This window comes from Ramularia collo-cygni (assembly GCF_900074925.1).
Source record: "Ramularia collo-cygni strain URUG2 genome assembly, contig: RCC_scaffold17, whole genome shotgun sequence".
Taxonomy (NCBI): domain Eukaryota; kingdom Fungi; phylum Ascomycota; class Dothideomycetes; order Mycosphaerellales; family Mycosphaerellaceae; genus Ramularia; species Ramularia collo-cygni.
Window position 1 is genome coordinate 112,749 of NW_019716271.1, and position 20,494 is coordinate 133,242.

A 20,494-nucleotide genomic window follows, 5' to 3' on the forward strand; every position below is an offset into this window, starting at 1 on the left:
CTGATTAGCAGATATTTTCAGCAAAGCTACTTGGTTTCCTGCATCCGGTAGATCTTCCAGCCAGCAGTAGCAAGCACGCGAGGTACACATTCAACCATCACTCTATCAACCTGCAACAAAAGCATTAGTTTCCATACCCACAACAAAGTCCTTCAAGAAAGAAAAAAATTAAACAACTTACATCCTTCCAATCCTGCGTAAGATCCCTCCACGGAACCAAAAACGGCGTAGTCCTCTGCCCAGAATTCCTCGGTCCYATTCGCCATTGTCGCTGCAATCTCTCCGCATTAAATCTCTCATGTTCCATTTCCGAAAGCATATCGAGTTCCTCAGTCGTAAACGCAGGAACATGTACAAGGGGATCCGTACGGTCTGAATCCAACATGAAGCAACTTACAGCACGCAATTTCCTGGGAATATCATCCGCTTGGGCGCGAGTGGATTCTTTGAGTTCGGGGGCTAGTTCATCCCAATCGTACATTGAAGGGTCGGATTCTAGAGTTTCGATTTCTGAGGGCGTTCGTGCCATTTCTCGGCGTTTCTTTTTGTAGGATTCGAAGAGACCGAGTGCGAGTTTCTCACGGAGGGATGCGGGGAGTTTGGGAGAGCGGAGGAAACTCATGAAGGTTCTTCCGTCTACGTGTAGCTGGATGAACTCCTCGGGGGGTAGTGCGCTGATTTCGAATTTTGTCCTTCCTGATAGACGACTTGTGCTGAGAATCTTGTCCAAACTTCTCAAACCGTGCTTGTAGGCTGGTACGAGGAGAAGGGCATGGAGGACAGCGTCGTCAATCTTGATCGTGCCGTTCTTCTCGAGATGTGGGAATTTCTGCAGTAGCATGTGTCGCAGCATCATAGCGCGGCGCACTGGGAACATTTTATCATCCAGTCCCGCTTGATTTGGACCTGCCACTCGCACAACCCCGTGCAGATAGTCCAATAGTATGGAGTCGTCGATTGAGCGATTGGAGTGAAAGTCTGTGGCAGTTGGCGTTGGTGCTCCGCCTATTGTGGATGGGGAAGTCTCTTGATTCAGCAAAAAGATGAATAAAGGGTTGCCGATGTGGTGAGAATGTCCCCTGTCTGAAAAGAGACCATCTCGAATCAGGACCAAGAAATCGTTGAGAAGCTCATTCCGAGGCTCCATGATCGCTTCGAAATTCTCAAAGGTGACGATGGCCAAACCTGAGCTGTCGCGAATCGTGTGGCAGAGAGCAATCAAGTCTTCTGAGCGTAAAATCTGCGCATTGTACACCAATCGCTTGACTTCTGTATTCTTGCAAAAGTGCTTCGTCAAGTTCGATGCCATGAACTTCTTGCCAGATCCTGGAGGGCCCACGATGCCAACCGACGTGGGTTTTGCAGCATCGGATCGGATGCGCTCTTGAACTGCATCTACCACAGCCCGCAGACTTTCTTGCTCATTTCTTTGGATGCTCAACAGATCTCCAAATTGCTGTGCAGGACATCTTGCAAGCGCATTCTCGGGTCCGTTGGTAACAATCTGTCGTGCGACTTCGGCTGGGTCTCCCGTCAAGGCTTCGAAGATGTTCCAGCTGTCGCCAGAACTGATACGACCGGATGGGATGCTGACGACCGACAGTCTACTCTCAGGAGTTAGGCCTTGTACCACGGCATCAACAGGGTAGTCTGGCGACTCATCGGTCGAATTCTTAACGAAACCGATGCTGTCCATGTTTTGCGCGGCAGAGATACCAAGTCGGACTGCCATGTCCACATCCGGTGGAGATGCTTTTGCAAATCCGAGGGTAAATCCTGCTGTGAATGCTGAAGCCTGTCCGATCATACTGTTACTGTTACTAGCCGCCTGACTACCGTTCTCGATATCCCGCGGATGAAAGTATATTTTGGGATTCACGGCGTCTCGTCCGCGATGATGAATGACCCCTTCGTTTCCGAACCGAACGATGAGATTTGGACACGTCACAAGCGTATCCAGCCGACCGTTGGAGCCCAAATTACGCACAAAGTCTTCTGCTGTGTGCTCCCAGGATAGTCCTCGACTTAGTGATATGCCTTCTGCTCGGAGATCTTCCGCGTCGATGATGACTGCGAGATGATCTGGATCGGGGATTCCGTCGCGGGTTTTTGGACCGTCTCGGATGATGTCCCAGAGTCGTCCTCGTGCGAGGGGTTTTGTCATATGATGAATGATGTATTTCGGGCGTACGCGCTGGAGAAAGTCCAGAGCAGGTTCTACGTCTTGAAGAGCTTCCCCAGAACCAGAAATGACAACTGTGCTTGATTTTGTTGAACTGGTTTGTTCAACAGGAGGAGMGTGCCACACAGGCGATTTCCCAACAACCCTCTTCCTTACAACGCGGAGGGAATCCGTCAGATCAACAACGGAGGATGCATTGTGTTTAAGACAATTCGACATGGGCGGCTGTAAGGTTGGACCTATCACTTCAAACCCCCAAGTAGGTGCAGCATTGGTGAGAAGCTGAGCCACCAGATCAGCTGCGCCTGTACGGATGACGAGCTGGGAAGCATCATCGCCCTCGTCCGGGAAATCCATGGATGGCTGAGGATACACGRGGTAATCGTATGATACAGCTCCTGCTACGAGCAGTATATGAGAGGAGGTCATCTAGTAGATTGTGTCCTTTTTCAGTTCTCCGGTCTCGTTCTTCGGAAGCTTCGCCAAGCGCCGCAATACTCTTTTGTTATTTTTGACTTGCATGCCGTCTCGGCGGGAATCCTTCAGTGACAGCGACAAAATTTTCTCATCACCGAACGGTCCATCTCGCATTCGCAAGTTCTCTTTGGGGTCGATGTCGGTGTAGCAGCGGCGAAGCCTTGCACTGACTGCGATGGATCCTCGAGGCTGGTCGCTTAGGTAGTTCTAGCTTTTACACAGCCACAAATTGAAGATCGTCTCCACCACCGACGCCGACACCCCCTATTCTATTCCATTCCACGACGGCGCTTACGAAGAGAATCTTGTGGTGTCGCGTTAAGCCTCTTTCTGCAACATATGGTCGTCCGAGTGATGGCTGCGTGACACCATCGCATCGTGTTCATCATGTTCATGTTCATGCAGGACTACTACTACTACTGTAGACTACTTGCATGGGTGCAGCGGCTCAGCTAGCCCAGTCCAGCATCGTGCATGATCTGTCATGCAACGACGCCACGAGCTGAGCTCACCGACTTGCGCTTAACTTCAACGTGTGTGGGATATTCTAGAAATACCTAGGGCTGACTGCTTGTTCATATCCGTTATAGTTGCGGGACGTCATACAAGCCCGAGTCTACCAATGTGCGGCGTGTGAGGAAGAGTTATTAGCACGGCACAGAGGTTCGACTTCCGCGGTCGAATCGGGCTGGCAGGGAACATGGAGCTGCAAAAGTTTGAGATTTCGGACTCAAGACTCGAGGTATGTATGTATGTTATGCTTGTACATCAACACAGCACGACATTGCTGGAATGTTATTATTATTATGGGCTGATATGAGCTAATACGTTCCGAACAAAGCACAATAATTGGCAATTTCCAAAGTTGCTCAAAACTCGACCGTTGAGGAAGCTAGGTGAGGAAGACTTTCTCGTCAATCACAAGGTAAGTAAGATGGCGAAAGACAACAATGCGAACCCTCTTGTTGAACCATCGATGTAGATTGATAGAAGTTACGACGACAGCACAGTCCGATTTAAATTGCTGTAAGGATTCGCATTTTGCTGCCATCATCAATGCACTTAAAACTGACACTTACCACAGTGTTGGAAACGCAGTATCAGCCAATCTAAAGGACCAGGATAACCTCCCCTACGACCCCGAAGTTCTCCAAACAATCAAACAGCAAAAATGGATATCCGAAGAGTATGAGCATCTTTGGCGTCGCGATGAAGGAGGTTCTGCCGCTTTGACTTCGCATGGGATTTTGACCTTTCTTCTGCAAACCCCTCGAGATGGTCGATCATTCTGCTCTCTGTCTCTTGTCAATTGTGAGAGGACATATTGCGGCGGTCTACACATTGCAGACGAGCAGTATAACTTGAGCTCCCTCTTATCGAATCAGCAGTATGTGAAACTCCAGTGTGCACTCACGCGGCTCATTCGATTAACATCCTTGCATCAACCAGTCTATAAGCTAACAATCCCAATTCCAGATATCTCAACAAACACCCCAAAGTCCCCAGAGACTTCGCCGTACTTCCATTCTGCATCCTTAAGCAGCATGTAGACGAGACATTAGTCCACGTCCAGGATCTATCCCGACAAGTCACATCAGCGGAAAAGCGCATTGCAGAAGGTATCATCTCCCTGGAGGATAACGGGGATTACAAACTCATCAACAGACTCAACTTGGAGCATGTCCGACTCCAACGCCGATCAGATTTCCAGCTAGATCTGGCGTCTAATCTCCTCAAATATCTCGAGGCCTATCAGCGTTTATGGGCCGTACTTATGGAGGGTGGAACTGGGTATATTGATGATATGCGCGAGAAGGTTGAACAGCAATTGCGGTATTCGCGACAAGTTGAAAAGGATTTGCAGATGTTACCACGGCGGATCGACAATCAATCCAAAGCGGTATGTTGTTGTTGATGACGCCCGTCAAACCTACAAAAAAAGATCAAACTGACCTCAAGATTTTCATTGAAGATGTTCAACATAGTCGCGCTCAGAGACAACAAACTCAACATCCAACTCGCGGAAAGTTCTCGGAAAATCGCCGAGGAAAGTCGTCTGGACAATCTCCTCAATGTCAAATTGGCAAAAGCCACGGCGCAAATGGCGGAAGAGACTCGGCAGGACAGTGCCGCGATGAAAACTATTGCTGTCCTAACCCTTACTTTCCTCCCTGGCACGGCTGTGGCTTCGTTTTTCGGAATGGATGGCATGTTCAATTGGTAATCTCCCCTAAAGCAAAAGGCAGTGAGTGAATTGCATACTGATATGGCATATTAGGAACCCCAAAGTCGGCGAAAGGATAGCCTCACCATTCATCTACATCTTCTTCGTCGTGACGATCCCTCTCACGGTGATAGTTTACACGGCATGGTGGTGGTGGTTTCGCCGCACAAAACGAGAATTCCAAAAGCAATTCGAAGACAGTGATTTGGCGGGGATTGAAGAGGAAATGTTACGTAGGATGCGGACTACGAATACTTTCAACGAGAAGTCTCCTCTTCCGACGTTAGCTGGAACAACCACAACTCGTGGTGGTGGTGGTGGTGGTGTTCGAGTTTGAATACAATAATCAACAGTCTAGCTAGATTATACAGGGTATCCTATCTATCATCGTTCAATCATGTACACACTCCTTTCTTCTTCTTCTTCGACCATAGATTTTTTGCTGCGCTTTCAAATCCCCGCTTGAGCTGGACATGTGTTCTATATAAACCTCATCACTGAACAAGACAGACTTTCCCAATAATGTCCACTCATCCTGACCAGAGAAATCTTGTCCAGATCTTCTAGGCTCCAGAATCCAAAGTCGACTAAGATGAACATAATCCGGATGAATCAAAGCAGTAGGGATAGCAGGTCTGATAAATTCCTTCTTCCCAACAGGCACGAAACTAAGAACTTTCCCCCCAGCTTCCGTAGAAAACCACACAGGTCTCCAATCTTCCTTTTCGGAAAGCTGTCGTAGTGGTAAACCACGAATCACAAGAAAATTGACAAAATCCACAATGAAGCCTGCGGAGCGCTCACTCCATGCTTCTGCGGGCCATTTTCCCGTAGTGTTTTGTAGAGCGATGAGGAGTTCATAGGCGCCGTGTAAGTCGACTTTCCAGCGTCCCATACTATAGCGCTCGGCTATGTCGCTCATCCATGCTGGTCCGCATTCTAGAACACATGCGAGAGTTTCCACGTAGATGTCATGCATTGGTCCGAAGAGGAAGTTTGCTTTTTTGTCATGGGTTAGGTATCTTTTTCTATTCCTGCCCCATTTTCGTCCTTCTCCGTCGCAGATTTCGAAAATGTGGCGGGCTAGTTGCATTGCTTCTGAGGTTTTGTCGACTCGTAATGCATCATCCAAGGAGGCACTTTTGCATACTTGTTGATCGTGTCCGATTTCGGGGATGCTCTGTAGTCCGGGCGGCGCTCGTGGTTGTAGGAATTTGAGGTCCAATTGGATGTAGTGCTCCGAGCCAGAGGTATCGATGGCAAGTCTAGCGTTTTCGGGTAGTCGTTGAAGGGTCTTGGAATTATTTAAACCTGCGTCTGCAACAGTCGGGGTGTAAAGTACGCTGCTGTTTGAGGGAGATATAGGTAATGGCGACCCAATCGCGCACAATGAGCCGGGATCTTGTGCAGCCAGTCCAAGCATCAGTAGATCATGATAGCATTCATCCTGCGAGATTCGTATACTTGGACGTCGAAGATCCTGATGCAACGCCAGCCCACATTCCATGGTATTCAAGATGATTGCGATCTTGTCCTTTCTTGCATCCGCCTCTCTTTGCTCAACAGGAATTCGAGGATCCCCTCCAGCTTCCATCATCATCACTTCGGCCACCACAGTTGACATGTTGCCGTGATGTGAAGCCATCTCTCGTTCATCGGGCGCCATCTTAGATCTGTCTCGGAAAAAGGCGTGCAGGGCAGGCTTCACTGACTCGACATCTGATTCAAATGGCACTTCCAAGGATAGGTCGAGGAGATGCGCCATGAATTTGCCATTGAATCGTAAAACATCTCTTCCGGGCCGGTTGTTGTTACGTGTGCAAGGGATGAGGAAGATGTGATGCTTTCCCAAACGCATCTCATGTCGACACCATGCACGTTTAAACCACGAGGATCTGAGAATCTTCCGAATCATCTCAAACATATGCTCGTGGCTCTCCAAGAAACTCGGCTGCTTCCTACGAAATCGTTTCCTTGGAGCAACGTGAGCCAGGGCATTATACTCCGCCATGTGACTTTGAAGTTGTTCGCCTTCTCGATGGTTGAATTCAATATCATCCAGAGCAACAATCACCCGGCGTGCGCGACTGTAAACCATATCCATGGCGCTCATCGAAACCGTCCGTTCAAAATCGGAATCCTGGTCGATTGAGATCTGGTCAATCCATATCCCCTCATTCTCTCCCCTTTCCTGCCAGACGGCCTCGAACATTTCACAGTCTAGCGGAAGCGTGAACAGGGAAGGTGTCTTTCGAACCGAAAGCTTTCGACGATAGCTCAGAGCTATGAAGGATTGGTGTCCCTGACTTGCAATATCCTTGTGTTCGTAAATCAAGCGAAAGGCAAAGCTCTTCTTGATATCCTGCTTGACTTCGAATTTGGCGGCTGTAGTGGGGTCCAACTGATTCAGCCTGTCGAGGAGTTTGCTGGCTTCTGCTGCTGCTCCTACGGCATCTGATTCCGCTCCAAGTAGCCGCGCTTTGTCCGCATCGTTGAGTAGATGGACATGCTGGCGCGGGATGTGGTAGTGATGCGGTGTACCAACTATCTTGAGCTCAAGCGAGCAGCCGTCATTTGTGTGAAGAGTTTGTTCTCGAGTTGAAGATGAAAGAGCGCGTCCCACGGGACTTGGTGAACGTAGATGGCGTTCGACCGAAGCACCCAAAAGCTGTGCTGTGCTTTGTGTAGGCACTATGGTGAATCTGTGATGGTTTGCGTTTGTCGTTTGTGTTAAATATGGAGATGGAGATGGCTCCCTCGATGACGGCGACGGTGTCTCTCCACTGGAACTCCGACCTTCTTGGATCGAGCTGAGGTTGGTCGGCTGTCGTATCACGAGTTGAAAGGGTCCATCTGGATGAGATTGCTCTCTCGCGTGATCCGATCGTCCCCGGTGAGGTTCCATATTCACATTAGTCTTTCCATAAAAGGAACGCCGCCAATTGCTCATAGTACGAAAGTGTGCGTCACCTGAATCCTCTTCACTGTCCGTCTGATCGCCACTGACATCGGTGCTCCACGCCCTTTTGTGCTTTTGACGACCAAGTGCATTGGTCGGACTGAGAAAGTGGGCGCTCTCCCCAGGACCTTCAACTGGGGTGCCACTACCATAGCTCACAGTAGAACGACCACGTCGTCTCGGCGTATGATGCTCAAACGCAGAAACCGCACCCATGAAATGTTGAAAGGAACGCATACGCTCCCTTGTTTCTTTGGGAGCTCTCTCAAAGTATTCTCGCTTCCATCTCGCTCTTTCATACAGCTCATGCTGCTTCTCGGCCTCTTCTTCCGCCTTGAACTTCAATGCCATGGCCTCCCGATAACCCCAAAACGCCTCGAGCTCTTGCTTCTCCAACTTTTTCAGTTTCCTGCGTCGTTGTGTAAAGTAGTCTGCCTCTTTGGTTGTATCATCCTCCAAGACGGTGGATATATTTGCCAACTTGGGCCATTGCAGTCTTTTTCTCGTAGGACTCACCGGACTCACCGGCGTCAACACAGAAGACGTGCCTTCAGATTTATCGCGTACATGCTTTGCTGTATTGGCATGTCGCGAAAGATCAGTCTGTCTACGTTGCAGGCCCAGATTGGGTAGATCATCGTCGGCATCGCTGGAGAAGAGAACTTCCTGATCATCGACGATATGATGGGCTTGTTCCTCCTCCTCTGGTGTTTCGGGCTGTTCAATCAACTCTGCAAAGTGTGCATGAACATCTTCTTCCAAGTCGAGCAGATCCAACAATTCTGCCCGTCGTCTCCTATTATCCGCTTTGGATAGCAAATTATACGCCTCGTGTACGCGGTGGAAGTGATCAGAATATGTCGACTTTTGTTGTTGCTGCTGATCTGATGAGCCCTGATGTCGGTTGGGATGATAGCGTAACGCGAGCTCGTGATATCGTGCTTTGATCGTGCTTCCAGAGGCGTCCCGAGCTAAGTCTAACGCCTCAAACGGGTCAAAGGCCACTCGGGCCATGAAGTTAGGGATATATGCTTGGGAGGTGGGAAAGAAAACTACAACAAAGAGCTCTCTCCGTCTTGCACCTCCCCCATGTTTCCGTATAAGGATCCCGTCTCATCTCAGCTGAAGTGGCCAGTGCATGCGCGAGGGCTCAGCTCCAATGCCCAGACTTTTAGACTCACGGCCTCGCCGGCCGGGCCGCCAGTGAACCGAACCATCCACCATCATGACCCACAATGCATCAACAAGGGCAAAACACCGTCTTTGCTATCTTCATCATGTGGAAACTACAGATGTCCTCCCAATACCCGGTGCTGTTGACTCAATAGCAGTCCTCAATGGATTGGATCTATCACTGACTGGAGACTCCTATCTTACGGTGTTATCCTGCTGCGAGAAGACGCTGTACAGTAACCAAGGGACGGGGAGATTGCTGCCGCCCGGATCTCTCGCATTGAAGTATCCTCATCCGCGTATGCCATGATGCGATGAAAACTTATTTGTGTTGAGAATCGTCGTGCGGGATGTTGAAGTCGGGGGAATCTCCCAAGATCTCTTACCAAAGCCGACTTCCTTACATCAATTGAAGGTAAGGCGGTCAAAGTAAGAAGACATCATTGGGGGGGGAGTCAACTCCAGTCTCCGCGAGGTTACTTTTCCATTCGCGAACGTCAATCGTAAATTCACTTGATTGAGAGCTTCAATTTGTACTAACATTGTGTAGAAGAGTTCTCGTCCTCCCAATATGTGTTAGTTGAAGACCATGCCCTATCCAGCAACGCCACCCTCGAGGTCTATAGATTTGAAGCGAGATGGCCCTGTCTCGTCGTCGACCAAAAGCCAATGTGGGACGACGCAAAAAAAGACCGTGTTTAAAATTCGACTCGATAACCCGACACTGTACAAGCTGCCGAGATCTCTGCAACTAATCCACTCGCCGCAAATCTACCTCCTCTCCGAAGCAACCTGCTCAGCACTTTCACGAGTTTTCCAGGCTGGTGCTGTTTGTTGAATGTTGGTGTCAGATATTGGAACACAAACGATGCGTTTGATGTAGTAGACGGGGAAACATACACCTCCTGTCATCAATGGCTTGTCACCTTCACGCTTTGATGAGAATTCGGTGCCAGCACCTGGACCATCTGGGTTGCGGCTTGCGGACATTTTTGAAACTTGSTCTTGAATGGATGGATGGTATGTTTTTGTGAGATTTGGAGGAACGTGTTAATTCTTTCTCTTTCCAAGTTGACCGGGACAGGTACATATACGCATTTGCATTTTGGAAGTGGTGGAAATATGGAACTACCTTATGTTTCTTGCGTTATGTTGGCATCATCGAGACGTCAATTGACCCTTGAATTATTGGCATACGGATCTCTGATCGAAAGCCTCCATCCATTCAATCTGTCGAACGTACTCCACGATAAGTGGGTACTTTCATCATTTTTTTGCGGACTGGATGTCCACTCGGACCTCCAAACGGAAGGCTTCTCGCTACCTATATTCCGGGAATGTAGCACTGTTTATGAAAGATCAAAGTTCATCTGCGACTGGCAAGAAAAAGGTTGTCTCTTGACTCTCCACCAGCCTTTTGCCACAAACATCCACCTAACTCAAGGCTTCATGAGCTGCTCCTTTCTAAAGAACACAAAGAATCCCACAGGAATAACAAGCTGACAGACCAAAGCCACCCAGAACCAAGGTTGAGCCAATCCAGCCACGACTCCTTCAGAAAGATCTGGAAACACCGGTCCCGGACCTGCTCTATTAGGCGAGGAAGCCTTCGCAATCATAGTCACTGCGGCTCCCAAAATTTGGGATGCCGTCAAAGTAATGGCCACATGGATTCTCGTAAGGGTTTGAAGTAATGCCATGCCGATACCAATTCCTTGAATCGAGTCCAGCACTCCGAGCCACAACCATAACGAGCGACCAGCAATGGCGCCGCCTACAGCTCCACCTGGTATCCATGGAAGCCAGAGCCCATATGATGATGTACCCCACCACATCTGCGCCCATCGGGGAGCAAGTAGCCCGAAGGCGAACATTGGGAGGAACCAAGAGTGTGACTTGCTCAATTGTGCGAAGATGAGGAGGAGACCCGTCCAGACTCCTATGAAGAAGAAGACGGCGAGGATGGCTATGGTCCATTTTGGGGCGTGTTGAGATGACCACAAATACGACCAACTTCTCCCGTAAGGTGCTGAAAGCCAGTAATTGGACAAGACCACCGAGACGAGCATCCAGATGATGAGTTTCCTTCGGAGGAGTGATTGGTAGAAGTTTGGAATCTTTCCCGGCGTTTGGCGATAGTATGGAGGAAGTGATGTGAAGAGAAGCGCGCCGATGGCGAGCAAGACAGCCCCAATGGGACACGCAATCGCCGCCATTATAGGTTTGTTGGCAATCATGGATTGAGGGGTTTCGCCTGCGGAGGCTGCTTCGGACATGGTATTACTCCAATAGAACAGTGCCGTCACATATATCGACTGGATACCTTGCACAAGGCAAGCACGATAGATCCACGATTCGATCGGAGAACCACCTGGATTAGATATCGTTAGCTGTCATTCTCCATCAAGACATTTCCAGTCTTCTCACCTTCATCTCCAAAGTTAAGAGCAAAGTACAGCGATCCACTCGCAGATGCAGCAGCGTAAAGCCCCGTTGCCACATTACGAGCCCAATCCCTTCCCCCGCCCGAATGGATAAACGGCGCCAATCCCACAATGAGAAACGTCATTCCATACAAGGAGAAAGGCAAGCTCAAAACCCACCTCGGCGTCATCTTCCGATAAATCACCCACCAGAGACCCGAAGCGAGGATATAAATCCCCCCAACGACGTATAGAATCTGCGCCTCATCGCCGCGAGCACCGCCAGTAAGCAGGACGATCTGGTAGGAGTTTGCGGCGATGATCTGTCCAATTGCTAGAAAGAAGCTGTAGATTGGCCAGTCGAGGATTCGAGTTCGCATCCATCTCTTTACGATTGAGGGCTTGATGTAGTCTCTATGCAGGAGGAATTCGTTCATCTCTGGCCCGATATATGCAATACTGCTGTCACTAGAGCTGTCTCGATGTGAGGAGTGGATCCCGCTACCGGAAGAGTCTCTCTTATGGCGGCCTGGACTTGGGGAACGGCCAAGCTTCGCATTACGGTAACGCGCTGCCCATTCCTTCTCACTCTCCTTGAGGAAGTCTTCGATCACAAGGGTGCTCTCTGAAGTTTTGGCATCTAGGTCCTTTTCGAGCATGCTTTGGAACATTCTATAGTACTCTCCTTGGGCGTCTGTGAAGTTGAGTTCAATCTTCTGTAGATTAAAGTCTTGTCTGCCATGCGTCACCTCGCTGAGACTGAGCAGTGATGTGGAGGAAGCATGTCTCGAAGAGCGGATTTCCGTGGGCGCAAGCCTGGCTCCGAATGTAGGACTCAGAGAGCGAGTTCGATTGGGAGTGACGGTAAAGTCGAATGGTCGGGCTTCGACTGCTGTGGGCAATTCGACGGAGATCCGCGGAGTGCCTGCGCCAGATCTCCCTCGTGAGTCCTCGTCGGGGTCGGTATCGAGACGAGTAATAGCTCTTGGACGCTTGGGGCGTCCCTCTAACTGCCCCAGAGTTTGTCGTACCTCGTCACCACGAAAGGCGGCTTCGGCCTCTTCCTGAGATATCGACACTTCAGTCTGCTGTTCCACCTCAGCCCACATGTCGACCGTTTGGCCTCCGTGGCTGATGCGATGTCCAGGCCCAGCTCGAGTGCCCAGGGTGAGCGTCCGACCAAGTTTACCTCTGTCAGATCCAGCATCCTCGAGAGTTGGAATGGGATCCTCTTCATAGGAAGAAAGGCGGTCAGTGCTTGCGTATGGATTTGTAAACAGTCCCGGGGATACAGATCTTCGACGAGAGGTACGTTTCTCGTTCTTGTGGATACGAATCGCCGCGCTCTGGAGTATCTCCAGATCCTCAACCCACTGAGCGACTGGAAAGCGCTGTTTGGCGGCGCGTGCTCTCATCTCAGCTCGGACGGTGGTGGAGGATCCAATGGCATCGTCGATTGCGGATTTGAACTGGTGGATCATGTGTTTGGTGGTGCTACTTTCGACAGTGAACCACCATCCCGGCCTAGGTGAGAATTGTCAGTTGGTGACCACAAAACTACCATTTAGATCTCCTCAAGCGTCTCGTCCTTAACAGTGTTTCCCATCACTTGGTGGACAATATCGCGGGTGAGGATGATTCTAGCAGCTTAAGAAGCAGGGACTCCGTCGACAACAGGCAGATTGGTGTTGAGAGTCTGTCCTCGTCCACTTCATCTCACGTAGAAAGCTTTGCATCTCCAACTCCCCCAAATAATGTATCAAAACAGTGAAGAGAGAGAGAGAGCGGACTATAACTCACATTTGTCCCAACCCTCCAACCCTCGCACCAACCCCAAGAGCACCTTTCCGACCAAATTCCACAGCAACAAGCCCAAACGGCTCATCTCTAGAAGGAATCAAAGCAAACTCAGCCCCACTAAACAGATATGGTGGAATTTGTGTGAATTCGGGTTTGGAAAAGACTCTTCTGGGGTAATTCTTGGTGATTTGCTCTAGCTGTTGCACATGTCGTTAGCTATGCATATATGAATCACCAGGCGGAAGGAAGCATTGCAGATTTTTTTCGGTCATGCAATTTGTCTTGGAATATGCTTACTTACTTTCAATGCAGCGAATTTCCCATGTAGATCAATCACCGGTCCAATACAGATGAGTTGTACGCTTTTGTGTTTTTCCAGAACAGCCGGAAACACATCAGCAATAAGATCAACACCTGCGCAGCGTCCGTCAGTGACATTGCAAATTTGATCCATTTTTTCTGGGGGACATCTTTGCTCTCACCTTTCTGAACAGACCATCGACCAACAAAGACAAAAAGCTCTGCGGTGGGATCCACAACCAGTCCCGCCCATTCTTGGGCCTGCTTCCTCAAATCGCCACGGGAGGCTTCATAGATATGATCAATTGTGACACTCTTGCTAGCATTAGCTCCGTCTGTTTCTTCTTTTTCTTCGGTATCTGTTGGATCGGGATTCGGTAGCGCTCCGATCTCTTTCAAGCCCCAGAAGATGGGATATCGTCTGTTCGAAGTTAGAGTGTACTCTTCCAGCAGTGGTTTCTGGAGGGAACTTACGCGTAGGATCTCGGACCATACTTGCTGCTCACACCCACAGCTCCAAATCCTTTCTGATGCACCCTCAAATAACTCGCTATGCCRAAAACAAAAATTAGTCTCAAATGCCACCACTACCAATGAGGAGGATCTTATCAGGACTCACCTCCGGCGTGAAGCAAATTAAACACTTCCCCGAATTGAATATACTTTTCCACAATCTCCAGACTCAGATTGAAAGTCTTGCAAACCTCTTCCTGTTCCTCTTTCGTACGTATAGGCCACAGTCCTTGAAACTCTGCATTATGCAATGAGAGGCAGCAGGGAATTGTTCGGGGGAGAAGATAGAGTGGTGCGGCTGCGCCATGGTAGTCATTGATGTGGTAGATGWCCACGGGAAATCGCTTGACAGTCTCTGCGATGCAAGCATTCCAGGCGGAGTAGTAGATTGCTGAGTCTAGGTCATCCATGCTGAGAAGAAACAAAAAAAAATTAGCAAAAAAAGGTTCGGTTTGCTCTCGCGCCTTTTTGTGAAAGTTGTTGTACGAACCGTGGGGGGTATGGCTCAGCTTTTGTTTGCTGCCTAAACACTGGAGCGTCCAGGAGAACATATGTGATGTTCCGCAATTGGTGATATTGTACCTGCACCTCGTATTGCTGATCCAGAACAGTCACGGTTATAGGATCAGCGGGATTGTCGATGGGATAATCAATCCCACCGACACWAGGGACTACCCAGATCAAGTCCTGTTCCGTCAGAGCTTTACCCATCAACTGAGCCATGACTCCAAGTCTATAATCATCAAGGTCAGATCCAATGCAATGATAAGCGCAAAAGGATGTGTCTTACTTACCCGCCAATCTTGATCTTAATATCCCAGTCTTCAATGCTGATGAATCGTCAGTCTCCATCGTACGTACGGTCTTCTCCTTTGGAAGTTTCAATACATACTCATACTCCATAGTAGCTATCAAGACGCATCTTCTGGTGGTGGTCTTCTCTACCAACCCACCAGCCGATGATCCAGCAGACACATTCCTCGAATGTACAACTCCCATCTTGATGTCTTGATCGTGGTGGTCATTGAGAGGATGAAAGCCTGCACGTCGAATCTTGAACCGTCCGAACAGACCAGGAACAACAGCATTTTTCGAGCTGCCAGTCTTGTTGAATTTGATTCGGTAAAAGGCTCCCATCTGAAAAATAAAAAAAGACACTGTCAGCATTCGTTCTCGAATCCTGGTCCTCGGGCGTAAGTAGCACTTACGTATGCCCATATCCCGATCGAAGCCGACAGAACTGGCAACACCCATAGTAGCAAGTATGTTATGATCTGAACCATGCGGGAGCCAACCGCGACGAAGCTATAGCGAAGGGTCCCTTGATTCAGACGCAATTGGTAGGCCAAATACGGCGAAGGCGGCAGCACACTGAAATTCAACACAGTAGGAGCCAACGCTTCTGGTACAACCCGATCGAGGACGCTGTCGTTATTTGCATCTCCAAATACAAACCCTTGATCGGGTTTGCCGTCTGGGTTCATGCCTATATTATTCATGCTCAGCTGATGGTGTACAGAGTGGACCGAGAAGATGCGACTTACCCCAGACGTTCAATTGAAGTACTGTTGGCCACTCAGTCATGAGGTGGAATGTCGACAGACCACTAGATGATTCATGACGAAGACGACTCGGTAAGCCTGCATCGAAACCAAACTGATTGTAAGGACCCTGCGCATACATGTTGGGATACCATCGTGGAGGCTTCTTGGACCAATCAGCATCAGCATGCTGGATGTGAGCGCTACTGCCAGATTTCTTGCTCCAGTATTGGAGAATAATGTGATCTCCGGACCATTTCTGGCGACGGGTTCCATTCCAAGGAAGCTCTTTGATCGTTGAGTTGCCCCCTTCATATTTCTCCCATAGACTCCAGCTGCTTCCAAAATTGGTGGAGTATCGAAAAAGGTCAGCTCCAGGTGCGGTGTGAGATATTGACAATTCTCCGCTTTCGACCTCTTTGGTCAGGGCGGTACGACTGTAATTTGCCGTGCTGGGCCACACCATTGGGTTATCTGGGCGACCCACGCGGAACATGAGGTGATCGATAATGTCCCGCACAGCTGAGGATGTTGAAGGCGTTTTCAAACTGATGCTGTGGATGCCGTCCGACACATTGAGCAGTGTTGCTTGCCATGCCCAARCAGATGGGATATAAGACCCATTAGTTGGCTGCGATATGGCAGAGCAGGATACAGATTCGGGATCAATCTTCGGAGTCTTGCCGCTTTCTGTTGTTGAACTGATCGTCATGCCTTCAGTTATGTCATCGCAGACCATCTCGGCCGAGAAATGTAGCTCGACTTTGATTGTTGAGGCGGATTGCAGTCTTGCATCGTGACCAGGTACAAAGCCTGTTAGCGACGACATCGGCTTCGTCCATGCGCTGCTTGGTACAAACGCCTTGAAACCCCATGCTTCCAGCTTAAGCTTTCCCAAGCAGCCATTGAACTCCTGTGACTTGTCGATGAATCTTTTGATTTTGGGGCCGTCCTGCAGCTCAAGTTCTTCGTATGGGAAGAGAAGGTTTCGGATCTTGGTACCCTCCGCAAACGGTGCTATCAGTGCAGTGTCGTTTTTCTTGCAGTCGAAACTGTACGTAATTTCATGGTCTTCATTGTGATACACCAGCCATACAGATTGGTTGCCAGAGTCCAGTTGTTGAACATCTAGCGGAGTCCGAACTACACTCCACGTCCCAGTCTCCGTAGCCGTACCATTCGAACCAGGCAGTTGGATTTCATGCGTCTGCTTGGACAACGCCTGAAGAGCGAGCCCATCATTGAGGATCGAATATCTCTCGCGGAGTGAATACATGGCCTTCATTACGTTCCGGACTGGATRAGTAGGATCTCGATGATCACGACCAACCAGCTCATCTTCGCAACCCTTCAGGGCTGCCTCGAGAGGTAAATGAAAGAAGTCCGAGGCAGTGGTGTCTAGACTGAAACATCCGTGAAGCTGCCAAGCAACGTTAGATGCCATGGGCTGTCGACCAAACATGTAGTTGACGGCTGTGGTCTCAGTCAGGAGATACAGCGCTTGCTCTTCTCCCCAAAGGGAAAGAGGAATTCCAGGTAAAACCAAGGTTGTGATGAAGAGCCCGAGCAGCATACGTTGCGTGCCATCGGCGATTGCAGGCCATCGGWAGACGTCTCTGTGGTTGGGGAATGATCAGTGGGTGATCTTCGCAAAAGCATCAGGGTTTCAATCTTACTGATTGGTCACTCCGTACATATGCCGGGGGTCTAAATCTCCTGTTCAGCGTTAGTGGGTGTAGAGTGCTGGGACAAGTCGTAGTAAGAACCTGTGTTGGCGTTGAGAAAGTCATTTGACACGAGCATGGTGTTCCAGCTGTTGGAAATATCAGTCGGCAGATCGTACCCATTTTCGAGATGCGGTCCGTCAAGGCCTAGAAGCCTGGTGAGAGTTCGACGTATACTATAGTGGAATGCAGCAGCATCGAGCGCTTCAAGTCCCTCATCTCGAAGAAATAAGGTACTGTTTGAGTAGTTTGTCGGTACCTCATCTGGATAGGTATGAAATTCTCTCCCCCGACCCTTTCAAAACGTTAGCACAACCATCTCATACCAATACCAAGCATACCTACCACAAAAATGGAGCCGAATCGATCACCACCTGCAATTTCTCCAGCGATGAAGAAGTTGTCTTTACCGTGACTTTGAGCACATCGTCTCAAATCAGCTGACATGGAAGCAAGAGCATCCGGGGTCATCTGTGTTGCTTTGTCAAAGCGGACGCTATCAATGTCTAATTGCGAGATCAAGAGGCAAGCGAAGAGCGAGATCTTCTCCCTGACCGAGGGCATCTACAAATCGGTCATCAGCGTGTCCACGAATTCGTTCCATCCGAAGTGATATTACCCATTCACGCAAGCGGTCTTGTACCGAGGCAAATTTGGTAAGCTCTCTTTGCCAATCAGCATAAACACCAAAGGCCTCCGTATCGCCATACTGTGTACATGATGTCAGCGTATCGCCTTTGTTATGCTGCTTGTCCTTACCTGGTCAAATTCGCTATTGTAGCACCCCACGAGTTGCGAAAACTGAGCGTCAACAACCTCAGTAGAATCTTTCAGCACTCTCTCGCCGGATACATTCCAGAAGCGAGGATACTCGCACGTTTCATCGCGGACGTTGTTGAATGTGAAGTCTGAATAGTTCCTCGCTGGATCTTTCCAGATGACGTCGTATTCTTTTGGTGAAAAGGGTGCTGTCTCGTTTAGATGCTTCTCGACTCCGATCAGATCCGCTAGACTTCAACACAGTCAGTAKACGTTTTTGTGCACGATTTGCTCATTGGTGAGTCTCACGTTGAGCCAGTCAAGTCCAGCATCAGGTACATGCCTCTCGAGTGAACCTCGTCGACCAAACTCTGCCATTCCTTGATAGTCCCTGAGTGGTGGTCGAGAATGGTAAGATCGAGGGGCTGTAGCATGGTCAGAAATGCAAGGCCATATAAACGAGCGTCAGCGAACGTCTGCTCACCGAGTATTGGTCGTATTTCCACGGTCTGTTGAGAAAAGGGGTACCGGAAATGTAGATTCCTTTCACGAGCATTCCCTGTAGATAGTCCAACGAGTCCTGAAGACCAACAAGGTCTCCGCCATAACGAAATGAGGTACTCATAACATCATTCTCAAACACCGTCCCATTGATGTCATCATTCCTCGGATCTCCATTCACGAATCGATCCAGGAAGCTGCTCATGAGGTCAGTCCTTGCGCCTTCGATAGTCGGGTCGGGGTATCTTACAGCGTATAGAATGGAAATCTCCAATTCTTGGGCGAAGCGGTGTAGTTGTGTCCCTCCCATTTCCCCGAATATTGCATAGGATTGAGCGCTTCTTCATTCGTGTTGAGATTGAAGTCCACTTGCTCCGGATCGTGCGGCCAAGACAAGACTCCGACCACGAGTGACAACAATCCCAGCATCCTCTTCGCCATGTCTACGACAAAGCAGTGAAGATTCAAGGGTCGCACGTCCAGTATCCTTTCGAGATTGCAAAATTTATGGGAGAAATGTCACTGGAATTGCCTCGAAACCCGCATTAACAAGATGTGTAATGTGTTAAAGGATGATGGTGGGGACCGCATTATGAGAGCAAAAGAAAAACACGCAGGCCAGGGACTGGGACCCTGCTCACCGCGATTATCAGGGGATGCATCCAAGAGAGGCTGAAGCGGCATCGCCGAGGGATGCGTGATGCATTGCGAGGCGGCAAGTCTGACATGCGTCGTGTCTTTGTGACTGTAATATCAGTATACCCACCCCACGCTAGAACATACCTACAAGCTTTCCAAGCTTTCCAAATGATAGACCCAAGCCTTTGGAATCTACCTACCACATGGCTGATCAGAGTCCGGTTGATCTCCTTAACTAAACAATGACGAGGCAAAGTTGGGATGTTGATACCTCCTTTGTTCACACATCACCTTTGCGGCCAGATGCCTGTCGTAAGCGGTCGCTGCGGTGTAACAAACGTACGYACGCAAAGTACGATTGATTGCAGGCCTCTTGGGACCTCGCCGAGTTCCAGGCCGTCGATACTTTCAGCGGATCAATGAATCGGTATCGATTCCAGACCGCTCATCTAGACGCAATACACTCTTCCAAGGACAAGACAAGACATGATGCCATTTGCATGCTGATCCTTCATGTCAGCAGCATCTAACATCACCGATAGATACTTGTCGAGCTCCGGAAACGTCTGGCGTCCAGTCATTATTATGCGGCAGGCTTTCTTACGGAGAGATCCGCGCAGACCAGAAGCGAGTGTGGATCCTGCTGCTGATTGTTGGGCCGTGGTCGTGGTCGTGGTCATGGTGTCTCAAGGTGTGAGGTGAGAGCGGGAGGCAATGCCGGAAGCTGCGAATGTCGTGGCTTGAGTATTGTTGCGCCACATTGATCAAAGAACTATCCCCGGCTCTGTCTTTCAGCCTTGCTGACATTCAATTTCCCACGGCATCACAGGCCAAATCGAATACCGGGCATTGATCCAGTGGCGTCGGGTGTGATTGAAGAGCAGATGAGGTGACGGGAACGGGCTGGCCGGAGACGTCGAATTTGGATTCTGCGGTACCATAGCTACACCATTCTCAACTCTACGGTGGAAAATGTTCTCGGTTCTGTTCGTCGGTTGGTTGGTTTTGTTCGGACGTTTGGGAAACTTTGATACCTGGATTGATTTGTACTCTGAAGCCACTGAGGAAGAGTTGGAATTATTCGGCTAGTTCTGGAAATTTCAGCGTTGAAAGAGACAATACTACTACTCAAATGAGATTATTGGGTCGCAAGAAGAGACTAATGGGAGTAAAGCCGACTTGAAGTTGTCGGTTTGCGTAGCACTAACGACTTTTGAAACATTATAGCTGCTCGTGGCGCAATGGAAGACGAGTATCGTCTACTTGGAATTGCCTAAGC

The 20,494-nt window shown here is 49.4% G+C and overlaps 6 protein-coding genes; 2 read left to right on the plus strand and 4 right to left on the minus strand.

Moving 5' to 3' along the window:
- Positions 1-26: 26 nt before the first annotated feature.
- RCC_09225 (uncharacterized protein) lies at positions 27-2,611 on the minus strand (the record flags this gene model as incomplete). XM_023774467.1 has 2 exons in its annotated part: positions 27-110; positions 182-2,611. The coding sequence occupies 2 exons, from the start codon at positions 2,609-2,611 to the stop codon at positions 27-29; spliced, it is 2,514 nt and encodes an 837-aa protein (XP_023630235.1).
- Positions 2,612-3,359: 748 nt separating this feature from the next.
- RCC_09226 (uncharacterized protein) lies at positions 3,360-5,220 on the plus strand (the record flags this gene model as incomplete). XM_023774468.1 has 7 exons in its annotated part: positions 3,360-3,401; positions 3,501-3,584; positions 3,642-3,685; positions 3,744-4,046; positions 4,136-4,559; positions 4,632-4,879; positions 4,938-5,220. 7 exons carry the CDS (start codon positions 3,360-3,362, stop codon positions 5,218-5,220), a joined length of 1,428 nt encoding a protein of 475 aa, XP_023630236.1.
- A 54-nt stretch (positions 5,221-5,274) lies between these two features.
- On the minus strand, positions 5,275-8,856 carry RCC_09227 (uncharacterized protein; the record flags this gene model as incomplete). The annotated part of the gene is made up of 1 exon (XM_023774469.1): positions 5,275-8,856. The coding sequence occupies one exon, from the start codon at positions 8,854-8,856 to the stop codon at positions 5,275-5,277; it is 3,582 nt and encodes a 1,193-aa protein (XP_023630237.1).
- A 211-nt stretch (positions 8,857-9,067) lies between these two features.
- RCC_09228 (uncharacterized protein) lies at positions 9,068-9,595 on the plus strand (the record flags this gene model as incomplete). XM_023774470.1 has 3 exons in its annotated part: positions 9,068-9,300; positions 9,352-9,430; positions 9,566-9,595. The coding sequence occupies 3 exons, from the start codon at positions 9,068-9,070 to the stop codon at positions 9,593-9,595; spliced, it is 342 nt and encodes a 113-aa protein (XP_023630238.1).
- Positions 9,596-9,713: 118 nt separating this feature from the next.
- On the minus strand, positions 9,714-10,005 carry RCC_09229 (uncharacterized protein; the record flags this gene model as incomplete). XM_023774471.1 has 2 exons in its annotated part: positions 9,714-9,842; positions 9,916-10,005. The coding sequence occupies 2 exons, from the start codon at positions 10,003-10,005 to the stop codon at positions 9,714-9,716; spliced, it is 219 nt and encodes a 72-aa protein (XP_023630239.1).
- A 449-nt stretch (positions 10,006-10,454) lies between these two features.
- RCC_09230 (related to alpha-1,3-glucan synthase Ags2) lies at positions 10,455-19,017 on the minus strand (the record flags this gene model as incomplete). XM_023774472.1 has 20 exons in its annotated part: positions 10,455-11,386; positions 11,443-12,962; positions 13,239-13,435; positions 13,540-13,652; positions 13,721-13,959; positions 14,013-14,088; positions 14,158-14,462; positions 14,542-14,784; positions 14,846-14,881; positions 14,944-15,188; positions 15,260-15,537; positions 15,596-17,208; positions 17,269-17,308; positions 17,359-17,611; positions 17,662-17,880; positions 17,936-18,025; positions 18,076-18,328; positions 18,385-18,500; positions 18,560-18,773; positions 18,827-19,017. The coding sequence occupies 20 exons, from the start codon at positions 19,015-19,017 to the stop codon at positions 10,455-10,457; spliced, it is 7,173 nt and encodes a 2,390-aa protein (XP_023630240.1).
- Between the last annotated feature and the right edge of the window lie 1,477 nt (positions 19,018-20,494).